The sequence below is a fragment of the Poecilia reticulata genome, linkage group LG4 (assembly GCF_000633615.1).
Source record: "Poecilia reticulata strain Guanapo linkage group LG4, Guppy_female_1.0+MT, whole genome shotgun sequence".
Taxonomy (NCBI): domain Eukaryota; kingdom Metazoa; phylum Chordata; class Actinopteri; order Cyprinodontiformes; family Poeciliidae; genus Poecilia; species Poecilia reticulata.
In genome coordinates, this window is record NC_024334.1 from 12,638,322 (window position 1) to 12,655,989 (window position 17,668).

At 34.9% G+C, this 17,668-nt stretch overlaps 1 protein-coding gene across 3 annotated transcripts in view; it reads left to right on the plus strand.

Moving 5' to 3' along the window:
* ptprc (protein tyrosine phosphatase receptor type C) overlaps positions 1-17,668 on the plus strand; it is a 24,465-nt gene extending 6,797 nt beyond the window's left edge. The window contains exons 3-31 of one of the 3 annotated variants that reach the window (XM_008406872.2): positions 1,769-2,032; positions 2,184-2,363; positions 2,561-2,584; positions 2,740-3,012; positions 3,108-3,341; positions 3,445-3,558; positions 3,765-3,896; positions 4,019-4,162; positions 4,524-4,709; positions 5,554-5,762; positions 5,865-5,925; positions 6,040-6,148; positions 6,395-6,432; positions 7,388-7,497; positions 7,631-7,721; positions 8,202-8,278; positions 8,691-8,727; positions 8,809-8,906; positions 9,057-9,182; positions 9,278-9,435; positions 10,042-10,177; positions 12,577-12,726; positions 13,000-13,090; positions 14,008-14,144; positions 14,268-14,393; positions 14,492-14,614; positions 14,734-14,891; positions 15,789-15,924; positions 16,679-17,668. In XM_008406872.2, coding sequence (XP_008405094.1) covers positions 1,769-2,032; positions 2,184-2,363; positions 2,561-2,584; positions 2,740-3,012; positions 3,108-3,341; positions 3,445-3,558; positions 3,765-3,896; positions 4,019-4,162; positions 4,524-4,709; positions 5,554-5,762; positions 5,865-5,925; positions 6,040-6,148; positions 6,395-6,432; positions 7,388-7,497; positions 7,631-7,721; positions 8,202-8,278; positions 8,691-8,727; positions 8,809-8,906; positions 9,057-9,182; positions 9,278-9,435; positions 10,042-10,177; positions 12,577-12,726; positions 13,000-13,090; positions 14,008-14,144; positions 14,268-14,393; positions 14,492-14,614; positions 14,734-14,891; positions 15,789-15,924; positions 16,679-17,020 — 4,064 coding nt within the window. In that variant the 3' untranslated portion in view covers positions 17,021-17,668. The remainder of the gene's footprint in view (positions 1-1,768; positions 2,033-2,183; positions 2,364-2,560; positions 2,585-2,739; positions 3,013-3,107; positions 3,342-3,444; positions 3,559-3,764; positions 3,897-4,018; positions 4,163-4,523; positions 4,710-5,553; positions 5,763-5,864; positions 5,926-6,039; positions 6,149-6,394; positions 6,433-7,387; positions 7,498-7,630; positions 7,722-8,201; positions 8,279-8,690; positions 8,728-8,808; positions 8,907-9,056; positions 9,183-9,277; positions 9,436-10,041; positions 10,178-12,576; positions 12,727-12,999; positions 13,091-14,007; positions 14,145-14,267; positions 14,394-14,491; positions 14,615-14,733; positions 14,892-15,788; positions 15,925-16,678) is intronic. The other 2 variants (XM_017304201.1, XM_017304202.1) reach the window with 2 other exon arrangements.

Sequence of the window (17,668 nt, forward strand, 5' to 3'; positions counted from 1 at the left end):
GTGTTTAATCTATTTTTAACATTATATTTTCATACATTTATGCTAGGGCTGCCCAAGTCTAGTTTTCCAGAGCTACCATCTGCAACTTTAGATGCGTTCTTTCTCCATCACACCTGGATCATTGACTCATTATAAGCCTCTACAGAACTGAGTTGCTGCTGATGAGGGAAGTCAACCTTTTGTCTGGGGTGTTTTGACAGGGATGCATGTAAAAGTTGCAGTCTGGAGAACTGGACCTGGGCACTCCTGATTTGTACCGTCAATGTGGCCCGTTGAGGGAGGCCAATATGCTGAAGTGGCCCTCGGTGAAATTGAGTTTGACACCCCTGTGATAGACTGTGAAACAACTCACTTCTGTGCTCATTTCATTAAATATGGCATTGCATTGTGTGGAAATAATTTGCTCAGCTTTTTTTTCCAACTTAAAGCAAATTAAGGAAGAAATTACACTAAATATGAAGAAACAAAGTTACCTTAAAATTTTTTCTCATCTGTGTTTATGAAGAGCTGCTGAGACAAATATTTTGCTGCCCAAAAATATGCAAATCTAAGATAAAATCTGTAAGTCATTGGAAAAAAACTACAGCCTCTTGTCTTATAGTTTTTACATGCACATGTTTTTATAGAAAATGAAAAAGTCAGGGGTTCTGTGGTGGCGCAGGGGCAACGCACAACCCACGTATTGAGGCTTTAGTCCTTGTGACGGTGGTCACAGGTTCAATTCCTGGCCTGGCAACATTCTCCACATGTCTTCCCCCTCTAACATTACCCTTTTTCCTGTCAAACTACTTTCAAATAAAGGCCACTAAAGCCAACAAAACCTTTGAAAAAGTATAAAAGGTCAAATAAATTAGAGTCGTGATTCACCAGATTATTTTTAACCATAAACTAAAAGTTGGTGTTAGGTAAGGAGGCATTTATTAGAACAGGGACAGTTTTATCTGTTGGTTGGTCTCTAAAGCATAAAATGGTCTTTCTGAGTTGATTATTGAGTATAAACCATGCAGACCCCTCAGGTTTTCAGAGATCTGCTCCCTCTGTGTCTCCATGACCAGAACTAAACAAGGAGAGGCAGCATTTAGGCTCTATGTTCTCTAGATCTAGAAGAAACTCCCTGAAAACCTGAGAAACTGTTGGCCCCTTTAAATTAAAAAAATATTTTGTTCCCAGCAGCTTTTGATCAAATAATCTTCCTAATGAAAATAATGAAACATTTCTTTCTTTCTTCCAATGCTTTCATGCTGATGCTTTACCATTATTTGCCTCTTTTTGTGTCCCGTTAAGCTCTTTGGACTGAATGATGCTGTTAAAATAAACCTGCATTACCCTATAGTGATGTAGAGGTTTAACCATTACAACGTTTAGCTTGTAATTAGATAGTTTGAAATGTGTTTTTAATGAGTTTTTCATCCAGATGTTCAGTTAGTTCATTAATAGTTTCAAGAATTTTCTTGTTTTCAGTGATTCTGCATTTAGGTTTAACTCAATAACAGTAACTGTGTATATTAATGTGGACATTGTGTAAGTATTTAAATTCAATAGATTTTTTTATTTTATATATATAGACGGATTGTAAATAATCCAATCAATATATCAACTTTTTTCACATTTTATCTACTTTTTAAAATATCTTTCGGCAAATGTCTTGTAAAACATACAAGACATTTGTCTTGTATGTTTTGGAGAGGATGGAGAGGATCTGTTCCTTCAGCTAAATATTAAATTCTTTAAGAAGAACTGTTATTGATGTTGATTTTTATATTTTTAGCCGACTCACTTCCAAGCAGTGGCGCAGGTCCTTCTAAACCTGCTACCACCTCACCTCCAAGCACTGGTTCAGGTTCTTCTACACCTGTTGCCACCTTACCTCCAAGCACTGGTTCAGGTCCTTCTAAACCTGCTACCACCTCACCTCCAAGCATCCAAGCAGCACCAGCTGCTACAACCTCCAAACCTACCACCGCTATCAAATCCACACTCAACTCTCAATCCAACACCTCAAATCCTCTAAACTCTTCTAATAAAACAGCTGGTAATGTATTCAGCTTTAGTTTATGGTTTTAAGAAAGATGTGTTAGTTTTTGAATGATAAAATTGGTTGTTTAAGAATCGTAGAAGGTAAGAAATTTGGTAGTGTATTTCTTCAGCCTGATGGTGACCTCCGCATGCTCTCAAACCCGCAGTCGATACCTCACATTCAAGCACCAAAAATGATACTTCAACCAACAACCAGTCATCCAAACAGACAACCACCTCACCTGCAAGCATCTCAAATGAGAATTCAATCACCAACCAGTCATCCAATCAGACAACCACCTCAGCTCCAACCACTCAGCCAAACACAACCTTGGCTGCCACCACAGGTTGGAACTTTAAATCCTTACTTTGGGACTTTAACAAGTTTTTAAGGATTAGACTTTAGATTACAGACTGTAGGTCTGCCAAGATTCAGTCAACAGAGATCAGGTAACTTTAAATTTAAGACGGTTTGAGAATGTGTTTCAGTTTTTAACTTTTTGAATGTTTCCTCTTGTTTTTTGTTTTGTTTTGTTTTTTGCAGCTAAACCCATCACAGATCGAAAGTGTGAGTATCAAATTTGAAGTTATGAACACATGTTTTTTAAAGGTGCTCTTTTTTTACTGAGATTGTCTAATATAGAATATATATCATTTTAAGTTGGAGATAAAAACTTGAAGTTTGGTTTTATTTGAGTTCAATTGTAAACTCTTGCTTTTCAGGTTCCTACAGTGTTGAGAAGATCCAGTTTGGTCTAAAGATAAAGATGACAGATTCTACTCCTGGTTACTACACCATATATGTTGCTGAGAATGAAGGTCCATTTGAAAGGAAAGAAAATTTTTCCTTCACCAGTAAAAACTCAACTCATGACATCAACCGTCTGAAGCCGTGCACCGAATATGAGCTAAATGTCACATTTAGTGGCTCCAATGGTACAGAAATATCTTGTAACAAAACTGAAAATAAAACAACAACAACAACAACTGGAATGAGTGAGTAAAATATTTCATATTTTGTCTTTATGTTTATTATTGACTGAAATGAGATTCTGTGTAGAACTGAGACACATATTGTTTCTGTGTTTCAGCTAAACAAGACATTAAACGCATTCCCTGCTCTCCTGGATATTTCTGTTACCAAAGTGGTTGGGACATCAGCTCTTTACTATCTGAAAACAACAAGGTTTCAATTAAAGACTTCAACAATGGATCGTATCGTTTCAAACATGCTTATGACGACATGTGTTCAGATTTAGTTTTGGAGTTTCCTCCAGAAAGCTGCTCAAATGTCACCTTTACCATATCTGAAAACTTCACTGTTGGTATGAATAAAAACATTAATAATAATATGATAAAAATAATATGATTATCAAATCTGCAGAGGTGATATTAGTTACATTAAATTGTTACTTTTTTATTCTTCAGATTTTATTGATCCATGGGACATAAACCAGACTGGACCTACTAAACTTCCTGCAGAGATAAAACCAGAGTTACCTTCAAGCTGTAAAGATCTCAGTGTTGAGTATAAATGTTCAGGTGAGTAAAAACTACAGCTGTGAAAAACCTTTAAAAATATTTAGAGGAGAAAACTGCAAACTTTAATAATACATTATAAATATTTTCCAAAAGGTTTTAGGGTTTTCTCTTTTTAAATTGTGTCAACATGTATGTAAAGAATAAAGCAGCTCATTGGTGTTAATATACAGTCACTGCAAAAATGACTTAATGTTGTGTCTCTTCAGAAATGAACAATGACACTGTTGACCCGTCTGACATGAAGCCGTTCACAGACTACAGCTGTACTGGTGACATCAAGAAGAACAACGTCTCCATTAATAAGACGACTAAACCTGTACAGTTCAAAATAGACTGTGGTGAGTTGGTATTTACTGCATCTCACTGGAAATAATAACAAAGTTATTATATGAACCCAGCATGGAGAGAAAAACATTATGAGGAACTTGATTGATTGTTGGGTGTTATTTTATTCCAACAGAGTTTAAAACAAACATTGTGCAGAATATTTCAACCAATTCTTCCATTGTGCTGAACTGGAACACAACAAGTGATGAATGTCATGGTGTTCTTCACCAACTGGTTGAGCTCTCTTATCGCTGCAGCTGTCAGGAAGGCTGGAAATGTAAGTGAAATAAGTGGATTTGATTTTCTCTGCTGAATTTAAATCAAGAAATGTTTAAAACATTTGGATTAACGTAACCATTTTGGACAATCGATGACTGTATCAGTTTTATGTCTTTAACACAAATTACAGAAGAAGATAAAGATCTATGAAGTAACTAGATGGGGATCAGTGAAGCTGTGTCTCTTAACCTGAGACATTGTCTTTAAGCATTAGTGGCCTGTGAATTTTTTTAATGGAAATGTTTTCTTCTCTTAATGTTTAACATGAGAAACAAACTGTGCTTCAGCATTTCTTTAACTTTAAGATTTATCATGTTCATGATTAGAAATATATTTTATAACAAGTTGATGTTGTTAAGGGAATCATGAAGTTGGTGGTCATGGAGAAGATGAAGAAAAAAAGAAGAAACGACCCGATGAAGGAACATGTAACATCACCAGTAAAATTAAGCCATTCAGGAATTACACCTGTGTAGTCCTTGGCCAGTATGGTAATCGAGAAAAATTCAGAKGGAACCAAGTTACAGTGGAAACTAAGCCTGGAAGTAAGAAAATATAATTTGTGAAAACTAATACAGCCTGCAAACACCAACTCCATTAAGATGATTGAACATAAACTTGATATTTGTTGTTTGTTTCCATATTTAATGTGGCCAGAGGTACATGAATGTTTTCTCTTTGGAAACATTCAATTCTTCTTTCACAATTTAAATAATAAATTAATCCTTTAGCTTTAGGGACAAAAGTAAATCTCTCATCAGGAGTTCTTATTTTCAAACAACGTGAGTTTTATGTTATCATTATTGCTTTTCAAGTCATTCTTTCATCATGGTTTCCATTCATGAAAAATATACTTGTATAATTTTGGGATAACTTATAAAACACAAAATTAATAAAAATTAAAGAAATGCAAATATTCATGAATTAATTTTGCAGACAAAGCCAATATGAATCCCAATATGTCATGTTAGATTCAGGTCCTAATATGAAACATATTCAGTCATTGTAAAACCGCTGTGGAGAGAAAAATATTAACAATTTAATTTAAATTCATGTTAACAACATTTAACCCTGGAAAAACTCCACAAGTTTAGAACAAACAACAAAGAAATCCATGTTTATAAATCAAATTTGTTTGGTAAACTTAAAGACTTAGTGTTGCAATTACAATAGTTACTGAGTGCTCTCAATTTATTTTTTAAGACTGCATTACAGTGTCATTGAAAACTTCACATAAATCAGGTATTTTCAGTCTGTCTTCAGAATTTTGATCTTTTAAACCTGATCAGAATTTAAAAGATGTAAATTTTTTATGTTTTTTTCTTGTAGAAGAAAATGTCACTCTTCATGTCTGTGCCTTCATATATATCCTCTCTATTTCTCTTACAGTACCGCAACAACCTCATACCGTCAACGTGAACGTTAAAGACAACAATAAGATCACAGTGACATGTGGATTAACCAATGGTTTTAATGGACCTAAACAAATATTTGTTGCACAGCTTCATGGTCCTGGTGGCTTCAGTCAGGAAAACAAATCAAAGGAATGTAACTTTGAATTCAAAGATCTGAGCTACTTAACATCCTACACAGTGGAGGTTTGTAACAACCAGGGTTGGTTTCATGAAGAAATTCTGATTTTATTGTTTAACTTCCTTTGGTTACGTTGAATCCTAACAAAGAACATTCTGTTCTTATAGGTGTTCACTTTCAACGGACACTTTAACAGCACATCTGTGAAAAAAACAGCTGACACTCTTTGTATGTGCCATTTCATTTACATTCATCACTTCATTCAATAAGCTCTCACTCCCCACATCTTATTTCTACACATTTTATCTCAGTTGATACAGTTCTTTTATCCTCATTTTATAGATAATGACAAAGCTCTTATTGGATTTCTGGTCTTCCTCATCATCATCACCTCTGTGGCTCTTTTTATGGTCCTCTATAAGATCTACGTGTTGAAACACAGAACGTCCCAGTAAGGATGTTTTGTTTTTCCAGTTATGAGGCTGCTTCTGCTCTTTGCTTTGTTATGAATATTTTATATTTTTTAAAATAGGCTAAGACACTCTTAGATATTGATATAGTAAACTACTTTCTAGATTGTTCTAATAATTTTCTTTAGTTTTAAAACAATGTTAAATGTTAATGTTCACATTTTACCATCCCACTTTAAGTATCAATAGAATTTCTTTGAAACACGTCTTTGCTCTTTTCTTTGCAGTGATCTGACTGAAAACATGTCGCTAATTGCACAAGGGAGTGAGTATTATGTTTTCTCTTCCAATTCTTTTGTAGGTTGTCTATGTTGTGATGGATGATGTAAAATGTAAAAGTATAATAATAGAGCCATTACAGGTCCTTCTCAAAAAATTAGCATATTGTGATAAAGTTCATTATTTTCCATAATGTAATGATAAAAATTAAACTAGCATGTATTTTAGATTCATTGCACACCAACTGAAATATTTCAGGTCTTTTATTGTTTTACTACTCATGATTTTGGCATGCAGCTCATAAAAAACCCCAAAATTTCTATCTCAAAAAATTAGCATATTTCATCCGACCAATAAAAGAAATGTGTTTTAATACCAAAAAAGTCAACCTTCAAATAATTATGTTCAGTTATGCACTCAATACTTGGTCGGGAATCCTTTTGCTGAAATGACTGCTTCAACGCGGCGTGGCATTTTTTTGAGAAGGATCTGCAAATCTTGCAGGACTCCTGATGGTACATTTTGCCATGATGAAACCATCTTGTTTTTTCTTTCTTCATAATAAGATATCACCAGACTATCTCAGCATAAGGGTTCAATGCTTTATGAAATTTTTATTTGTCACCTAAAATTGTGGCTAAACTATTATTAGTTGAAATAATCAGATAATAGGTCTAACTCCTTTGCTATGTCTGCAATTTCAGAGTATCTGTCTGCTTGGCATAAAATGTTACTATTGGGTTATTACTGTCATAGTTTGGTAGTATTGATTTAAATATCAGTTAATTCAATTTATTTTTAACATGTGGACAGTATATAGAAAGCAATTTGAAAATCAACACAAAAAAGAAAATAAATCTATTTAGCTTAAACTTTTGAAAATGGGGGAGAAGAAGTGGAAATTTATTAATCTAAGCTTCTTTGCAGCTTCAAACTACACATGATGAGTCACAGATGTGAATTTTCTGATAATGTTCATGTTTAATTTTTTGTAATCGTAGATGATGAAGATAGTTTGATGACTGTTGAACCGATTCCAGCAGAACTCCTGCTAGAAACCTATAAAAGGAAACTAGCAGATGAAGGGAGGCTTTTCCTGGGAGAATTTCAGGTAATAACAAATTTCTTAGAAAATATAGTAATATATAATTTGTGTAATTTATTTATTTAATAAATGAAGAAACCAAAATAATTGTGAATGTTGAGTAGTTTTTAATGCATATAAAACCTGATTTTGTTTGCAGAGCATTCCCAGAATCTTCTCAAGATACACAGTGAAAGAAGCTAAGAAGGCCGTCAACGCCCCCAAGAACCGCTATGTGGACATCCTGCCATGTGAGTGACAGAAATGATGCAACACCTGAGAGCTAATCCTATACGAACTGTGCTGCTGCTTCACACACATCAGACATACACTAACAATTTGTCCATTAGATTTAAGCTCATGTAGAGATGCATTCATTACTCCATGCATTGCTGAGCAGCATTATCATAAAGTGATGACATCAGAGCCAGGAGGCCAAACTCAAACCTACCGACTTGACTCATTCAGATGCATTTAAATATTTGCAGGAGTTGAATGCCTGTCATTTTTTATTCTTATATTCTTATAATGACCAAAGCTTCATGAGTTTATTATTGTCTGCAGCAGATTACATCAAGACGAAATGTTTCTGCTGTACATGAACCTCAACGTTTACCTTAAAGATCACATGCATAAATATCAGACACTCCAGTTTAGTTTTCTGTGGATGTTCAGAACTAAAATCTACTAGGTGATGCATTTCATTTGTCTTTTTCTGTGCTCTCATGTAGATGATTACAACCGCGTTCAACTGGCCACAGGAAACGGAGAAGCAGGATGTGACTATATTAACGCCAGCTTCATTGACGTACGTTAAACCTCAGACACATCTAGACATAATAATACCAACATGTTTCTTCTGAATGAAACTAATACTAACAGTTTGTAGAGGCATAGACCTCAACTCAAATATTGGAAACATGCATAAAGCTATTGAGCAGTTATAAGAAGGCTTTGATTGCTGGAAAGGTTTTTGTTTTTATTTTTTAAAAGGTTAATAAAAAGGAAAAGATCAATGTGCCATTTTTTTAATAAATTAATAAAAACAGGCATTTTCTCTAAATGAATATATTGGTTTAATGAAAGTAATTTAAATCTAAATTTAGGTAGGAATCATTTTTGGCTTAACTGTAACATCACTAACTTCTACAAGAGAAAGAAATGTACACCATTCAACAATTTTATTTTAATTTTTGACTACAATTTTCTTTTTCCTGCAGGGATACAAGGAGCCAAAAAAATACATTGCAGCTCAAGGTAAAGTCTTATTTTCCTCTGTTTTTTTGCTACAAAATGCCCACAGAGTGCGTCACGTCTTATTCTGTGTGTTTGTTTTAGGACCAAAGGACGAAACTGTGAGTGATTTCTGGAGGATGGTCTGGGAGCAGCAGTCCTCCATTATTGTCATGGTGACCCGCTGTGAAGAAGGGAACAGGGTGAGAACCTCAAACTGCAGAAAGTTGAACTAATTCTTAAAATTGTTCCTAAAGTGTTTAAGTTTTAGAAAAATAATTGACAATTTCATCTCTTGCCAAATGCATAAACGTTATTTAACCTTCTAATGTTGGTTAATTGTTGTTTTGCAGATCAAGTGTGCCCAATACTGGCCTTCTCTTGATCGAGAGACTGAGATCTACGAGGAGTTCATAGTGAAGCTGACCTCAGAGGAACACTGCCCAGATTACACCATCCGCCATCTGAGCCTGACCAACGTGAGTCTGAGTTCAGACACTGAGAAATGAATAATGAATTTCACTGCAGAGATGAGTGGAGGCGTTTATACCGCTGTTTATGTTTATCTTTGCAGAAGAGAGAGAAGAACCTGGAGAGGGAAGTGACTCACATCCAGTTCATGAGCTGGCCCGACCACGGCGTCCCAGGAGAGCCGCACCTCCTCCTGAAGCTGAGGCGGCGCGTCAACGCTTTCAAGAACGTCTTCAGCGGCCCCATCGTCGTTCACTGCAGGCATGTAGAACAACAAATGCTCATTGAAAACATTCTCATTCTTTTAATCTATTTCCCGATTTATTCAGTTCTTGCTCAGTTTGTTGAATTTTTCTACTATCATATGTTTAGTCTGCAAAGCACTAGGACCAGTGATCTCATCTACGTCTGTCACATTGATCAATTAATCAATTAATTGCATGATAAATTTAAAATTAGCTCCCTAATTCCCAATCTGATTAATTTTTGAAGGGAAATTTTATTTTCAGACACTTCATAATCCATTTTATTGATGGTTTTGGTTCAGTGTATTTTTTTATTTCCTTCTTATTTATTGTTTTTGGTCATTGTGTTTAATTTTGGATATATGCAATACATTCCAGTGTTCTTTATAAAATTTAAGCTTATTGGTTTTTGAGAGGGCAAACTATATATTACTTGTTGTCTCAAAACAACTATATTATCATTTATCTCAATAATTACCGGGACAATTTATCGTCCAGCAAAATTTGTTATTGTGACAGGTCCAGTCTCATGTCTCTTATTTAATTTTAGTTCTCCATTGCACCTTTAGACAAAGTGGGGTATTTCAAATAAACACAAATGGCTACTTTCTGTTCTGTGCAGTGCTGGAGTCGGCAGAACCGGCACCTACATCGGCATCGATGCCATGATGGAGGGTCTGGAAGCCGAGGGCAGGATGGACATTTACGGATACGTTGTCCAACTCCGAAGACAAAGATGCCTGATGGTCCAAGTGGAGGTAGGACCAGTAGATCAAATCCAATCATCATAAAAAATATCTAAAAATGAACTAATCAAAGCAGAAAATAGAAGATAACAGTCATAAAATACAATTAAATTAAACACAAAACAATTAAGAAAAAACATTTAATATATCTGAAAATCAAGAAGGATATATTTAGTAAACAATAAATGAAAAATACATTCAATCTAATACATTTTATGGCATTTATTATACATGCAGGGACAGAACAAGGAATAGTATTTTGCCTACAAATATCCGAATTAGAAAATAAAAATGCTTTTGTTTACATGTAAAATGCTTTGAAACAGTACAAATAATACGTTTCCACATTACCACGTTATGTGTATTTTTATGGGAATTTTTGCAAATAAAAGGCATATCTATGTATTCATCCCCTTTTATTCTTATACCTCTGAATAAAAAATGTAGATGCACCTAATGCAAAATATTACTGTTACATTTACATTTATTTTTATTTAACTAATAAGGTGTCTTCTTATTGGAAATTGAGACACAGCTGTTAAAATACTCTAACATTTGTTTAGAATAAAAATAAACAAATTGGAGCAAAAATAAAACATTTCTAAAAGCATTTATAACATTCTCAGTAATCAGTGGAAACACCTTTATTGGAAATTGCAGCAGCCAAACCCTTCTCATAACTGCTAATAAATATTTTTTCCTCAAATGCTTCATCAGATTTAAGCCTAAACTCTGTAAATATTAATATTTCTCTGTTAATCACCTATAAAACGCTTTGCTGTGAGTTTCAGATCGTTATTGTGTGAAAATATCTGATTTTTAGTGCACATTCTCTGATGTTTTTCAGAACTCTTGGTATTTTTTTTTGTCTTATCTTTGATCAGGTCTCATTTGCTGAAAAAAAAACTAAATTATTGTATAGCCACCATAATCGTTGGGGATTTTTCTTTGGTTTGAATGTTTCTGCTTTTTTTATACCGAATGTATCATGCAACATTGTGTCCAAACAATTCCCTTTTTGTATCGTCTGACCACAGAACAGACCAGATACGACCTTATAAAAGCTGAACCGTCTTTTGTGTGCTTCACTCTCAGAAGTATTTTCCTCCTCAGTCTGTAGACTTGGAGTCCAGCAACATGTAGAATCCGTTTGACTCTCTGCTTTGAGTTGTTGCTGCTGGAATGGTTTGTTTTCTCCAAGATTGGTCGTGATGGTGATCCTTGTTGGTCTTTTCATGTCTCACACCATCAGTGTAACATTTGGTTTTCTCCAACATCCTCATAGATTTTTCATTGTGTGAACCATTTTGTATTTTTTTGTTTAGCTTTTTCACTGTTGTCACCGGAACTTGAAGGCATTTAGAAATGGCTTTTCTGTGCTTCCTGAGTTGTGTAAAACCACAGGGCCTCACTGAGTGTGTTTTTAGCAATGACTTGCAGCAAGCCAACCACAGAGAGCTGCTATTTTCCCCCTGTTGATTTGGTGTAAACAGCAGTTAATCTGGGTAGTTAACATGCGTTAGAGGAGCATGAACTAATCCAAATGAAGCAGGTCGTTGAATCCTCCCACAGACTCTCTGAGCTGGTGATGATTAATTGTGGTCACTTGTCTTTATGAGAGATATGTGTTAAATACGTAAATAGGTGATTTCTTGCTTTCTTTTTTTTTAGCTCAGTCAGAATAAACATATTGGTTAAAATTAAGATTACAAAAATCTAAATCTGCTGGGGTGTGTGAATATTTTTAACCATAAAAAAATGCAGTTCTGGTGGGAAAAAGCTGCAAAATATTTAAGATGTTAAACATACAGCCTAGAACAGTTTAGATCAAAACATATGTGTGTGTGTTAGAATGGTATAGTCAAAGGCCAGACATAAATCTGATTGAGAATCTATGGAAAGACTTGAACATGGATGTTCCCTGATGCTTTTCTGATTGAGCTGTTTTGGAAAGAAAAATCCCAAAATGTTTGTGTCTAAATGTGTGATTGCAGCTAAAAGGTTTAGTGTATGTGACATTTTTCAGCTTTTTATTTATGAAAGATATTAAAAACCTATTCATTGCTCGGCTTTTGCATTAAGTATTGTTGGTTCATCACATAAAACCACAATCAAATGCTTAATAAATGCAAAAACACAAAGTCATGCGGTATGAATTTTCAAGGTGCTTTATCTGCCACTTCTTCTTCCGTTATGTGACATATTAAAATTTTTCAAGAAAAAAAATTTATTACTGCTATCACATGGGTGAGTCAGCCATTTTGATGTTCGATGGCGCGTTTCAAAGTGAAACCAGCAGTGCAAAAAAAAAGAAGAAAAACCTCAGATTAATAAAAGGAGTGAATCCGGTAAATGTTTTGGTTGTTCTTTGTTATTTGGGGGTTGATGTGGTTAATTGTGTCGTCATGCAGGCCCAGTACATCCTGATCCACCAGGCCTTACTGGAGCACAACCAGTTTGGAGAGACGGAGATCTCTCTGGCGGAGCTGCACAGCACAGTGAGCACGCTCAAACAGAAAAACTCCGACAGCGAACCCACGCTCATGGAGGAGGAGTTTGAGGTATGCTTTATTCTTATTTCTGAAACATTTATTTATCTAAAGCTTATTTATTAATCTAGTTTAACTATTTTTGTCCAAGTCAGCCTTTCTTAAATCAGAAAGGGATTCGTCATTTTGTTCTGAAATTTAAAAAAGTATTCATTAAATATTTTTTATTATTAAAACCTCAACATTAGTCTCCTTCCCGTCTGCTTTTAGGGTCTAAATGGGAAACATTTCAGTTTAAACTACTTTTTATTTTGAAACACTTAAAATCCTTGTGTTGCATTTCAGCGACTCCCCTCCTTTAAAAACTGGAGGACCTGTAACACAGGGATCACAGAAGAAAACAAGAAGAAGAATCGCTCTTCAGCTGTTATCCCATGTAAGTATCTGCTACAGGAGCGTCTTCATAAATATGAATATATGCAAAAATGTTATTTATTTCAGAAATGTTATTAAAAAAGAGAAACCCAGATCTTATTTACTATAAAAACACACTTTTATTATTTATTTATTTATTTATTTATTTATTTATTTTGAACAGACAGAAAGACAATCAAGAAAAAAGAAAACAAAATAAAATAGAATGAAACAAACTTAAAAAATAAAAATGTAAAACAAATTACTTTGCCCAAGTGACATGCAAATGTTATATTTTCTGTTCGAAAAGGAGCAATATATATTTGAAGAGTTCGTTTCCATATAGCTTGACAAATCCAGCTTACAGCTAATGAAAATACAAACATTTCTCAGAAAATGTTATTATGATTTACTGTAGACTAAAACTGATTTTTAAACACAGAAATGTTATAACAAAGCTGACACAATCATTTGGAAGACTGCTGACTGGACAGTAGTCCAACACACAGTCACTGACATCTTCCACGCTGGTGGTAAGCCACAAAAAAAACATTACTAAAGACGTTTGTTAACAGAGAGCTATATCCAGTCATATTAATGAAAAGTTGAGTGGAAGGAAGAAGTGCGGATAAAGAAAGAATGGAAGTCCATTAAAGAGTCTGTGAGAGCTTCACAAGGTGTGGACTGCAGCTGGAGTCAGAGCTTTACTGTTTTAGACTGGCCAGCAAACTGGACTGACCTAAACTGATAAATGATAAATGATCCCAAAGTCAACAGATGAGCTGAAAGCCACTATTAAATCAACCTGAGTTCAGTAGGAAGAAAACCTAATTTACTCACATTCTGCTCTACTTGGTTCTGTCTTGGTTGTGTTTCTCCAAATGTTTCTATCCGTTTCTCTTGTGTCTCAACATTCTTCTCTAAACCTCCCACCTTCAGATGACTACAACCGAGTGCTACTGAGGACAGAGGAAGACAACAGTCAGGACAGCGAAGTTGATGATGAAGAGCCAGAGGACTCGTCAGATGAAGAAGACGAAGACTCCAATAGATACATCAATGCCTCCCACATTAATGTATGCTATTATTCTCATCTGTAAATATTTTTTTAGATAGAAAAAAGGAGGCCTGATTCTCTTAGCTGTGGTTTCACTTTCTGATTATTTGAACTGAACCGTTGCTAATCTGTTTTCTTGCAGGGTTACTGGGGATCTCGTTCTCTCATCACAGCCCAGGATCCGCTGCCAGACACCTTCAACGACTTCTGGGCGATGGTTTGCCAGAAGAAATTATCCACTATTGTCATGCTTTCAGACCACAAAGAGGTCAAAACTCCTCTTTTACTTCTTAACATCTTTACACATGTTTTAAAGAGTGTTTAGAGTAAATGATCTTGTTTTCTTTGGTCTCCTCTTGTTGACAGGATGGTGAACATCTGTACTGGAAAAAAGAAAAGAAGACGTTTGGAGATTTTGAGGTAGAAGTTTCAAGTACAGAAATTACTCCAGTTTTCATCACCCGCACCATGCTGGTCCGACATGTCAAGGTAACGCCAGAACTGGGCTTTATGACTGACACTTTTTCATATTTACCAGTTCCATGCATTAGTTTTACTGATAGGTTTGGTTTTATGTGTTTGCTTAATGAAAACAACTCTGTCAACAGCGAAAAGACAGTCGGCAGGTGAAACATTTCCAGTTCCTGAAGTGGGAGGGCACAGATCTGCCAGACAAACCGCAGGAACTCATAGATATGGCTAAGGAAGTAAAACGCAGCTGCGTCGGCAGCAAATCCCAGAGGATGCCGATTCTCATCCACTGCAAGTAAGGAAGCCTCCCGCAAACTGGCCATGTTCAGTAATTAGATGTTATTGATAAAAACATAAAGCTAATTTAAACATTTATCTCATAAATGCCTTGAGACGAATGTAAACAACATAAATCATCATTTTTACAGCTTTTCTTCCTTAAAGCGTGTTATTAATTTTGATTTCAATTGTGAAATATATAGAAAAAAATGAAATCAACAAGAAAAGGCATTAGTGAACTAAAAGTATAAATATGTTTCCTAGATAAATTTGAGTTCATGAAGTGATTATTTCCAGATTTGTTGAGTGAGGTTGATAAAGGCAGGTGAAATGTTGTAGAGATCAGTAGCATGGAAACTTAGCAAACCAGCAGCTTACAGAGTGATTTAAAAACTTTTTATCTAGAGCTCAGTTTGCACATAATTCATCACAAGAGAGACACATTGCAGGGTTCAGATGAGACATCATCATTTCTGCTTCAGTTTTGACCAACATTGTTTTTCATGATTCAAACAATACTTTATCTTACCAAGCCATGCGTTGGCTGTGCAAAGCTGTTATTTGGTAACACTTAGAAATAAAAAAGATAATGCAAAAACTGAGTAAAAGCATCCAAATAGACTTTTTAAAATATATTTTCAGAATACCCAGAAAACTAAAAGTCAACACCACTTTAACAGATTAAGAGATAGTCTTCTCAGAATGAAAGTATCAAGTAGTTGGGTGTGGTTTCATATAATTGCACAACGTTTCACATTTAGCACGTTCACAGAACAGCAAGAAAGAGACCCTGGAACATTTTAAACTTTTAGCTTAGAGAGCCACAAGGAGCAACTCTGAATAGATCAGCAACATAAAGAGACAAAGTTTAATGAGCTGCAGCTTTTTTAATTTGTGTTCTTCATCTCCTCAGTGACGGATCGACACGTTCAGGAATTTTCTGTGGCCTGTGGAATCTGCTGGACAGCGCTCAGACTGAGAAGCTGGTTGATGTTTTCCAAGTGGTCAAAATTCTACGCAAGGACAGGAAGGGGATGATCACCAGCCTGGTACAAACACATTTTCACTCCTATCGGTTGTAACGACATTAGAAGAGTTATTAATTCATCCATCCTGGTTATTTTTACATTAGTAATAATCAATAAATAAGCATTACATAAAACTATAAAATGCTATTGCCACAAGTACCTATAATGGCAATAAATTAAAAAATTAATAAATAAATAACTGAAATAAATAAATAACATTTAGTCCCTAATAAAACCATTCTAATATTTGTTTAAAAGCTTGCTAAAGCAGTTTTGCAGCAGAATGCATGACTTGTTTGATTGCACAATAGTTACTTAAAATTATCTTACAAATGATCTCGCTTTAACAGATGAAACATTTCCAGCTACTACTTTCTGAATTAACATTATTTTTTAATCACGTCTCCAAACTAAACTTTTCTAATCAAAGCAAAAATATTCTCAGCTTCAAAAAGTGTCCTGGTAAGCAATTGCAGCAGTAGAACCGTCATCTACATATAAACTACAATTAAAATATTCAGTGTAATATCAAATTAAATGACAAGTTGAGACATTTTGATTTGATTTTTATAACACTAGAAATGTGTAAAACATATAGATATAACATATAGATGACTTTTCTACAAATTTTTGACACTGTTGACAAAGTTTTAAATCTGTTTAATTGTCATAATTGCACCATTGTGACTCTTGATAAGTTTCTTCTCCAGTAAAAGCCTCAGCAGCATCAGTATGTCTCTTGCTCTCCTGTAAAATTCATCCCTATCACTTTCAGGAGCAGTACCAGTTCCTGTACAAGGCGCTAGAGGGCGCCTTCCCAGTCCAGAACGGGGAAGTGAAACCAGTAAAGAGTACAACCGTCGCCACTGTTGAAATTGTTAACGAAACCAAAGCCGGAGAAGCAGAAGCAGAAAAGCAGCCAGAAGAGAAGAAGGCTGAGGAGTCAGCCAGCACTACCAGCAGCAACCAGCAGGCGGAGGCAGAGAGCACTCCTCTGGTGGCTGAGAGTGAAAAGGAAAAGAAAGAAGAGGAACCGGCGACGGAGTCCAGCGCCCTCAAAGAGTCCACACCACAGGAGGAAACCAGCAACGGCCCCACAGTCACTGTGGAGGTCTGAGATGATGAGGGGACACATTTATTCCTAAGCCGCCTTTAATACTTCAGTTTTATGCTTTTATAATAAAAAAAAATACAACAAAAAAAAATACATTATGAATGTATAAACCGTGTAAAGATTTAGCTCAGTATGAGATGGTGAGTGAAAATGAGAAAGAATTAGATTAAATATTGATGTTTACTTTCATATTTTGAACTTCTATAAGTTATAAAGTTTCTGAGTTAAAGGTTATTTTTCCTGCTGGCAAAGGAACTGCTGTTGTCAAACTATGGATCAAGATGAAGTTTAAATACATAGATGAGCAGTTTTTTAAGGTTAAATTTAGTTCATATTTTAGTTTTTTGCTATTTTCACATGCCGCAGTCTACATTTACATATTGTACATCTGCCATATCGCAATAATTTAGCTGTTAAGTTCAAATTTCATTATTTACTATTGTATTTCCTTTCTAAAATACAATCAAAAAATTTTTATTTATGCAGACTTGCTTATTATTATAATGTTAATGACTTCCAAAACTTATTTCTCACTTCTTCTCAAAGGGACATGTTTAATTATTTCTCATCTCTGTGCTATACTGAAAAAATTGTTATATCCTCTCTGCCAGCAGAAATAAACAATATTTTATTAAAATCCTTTGGGTGTCA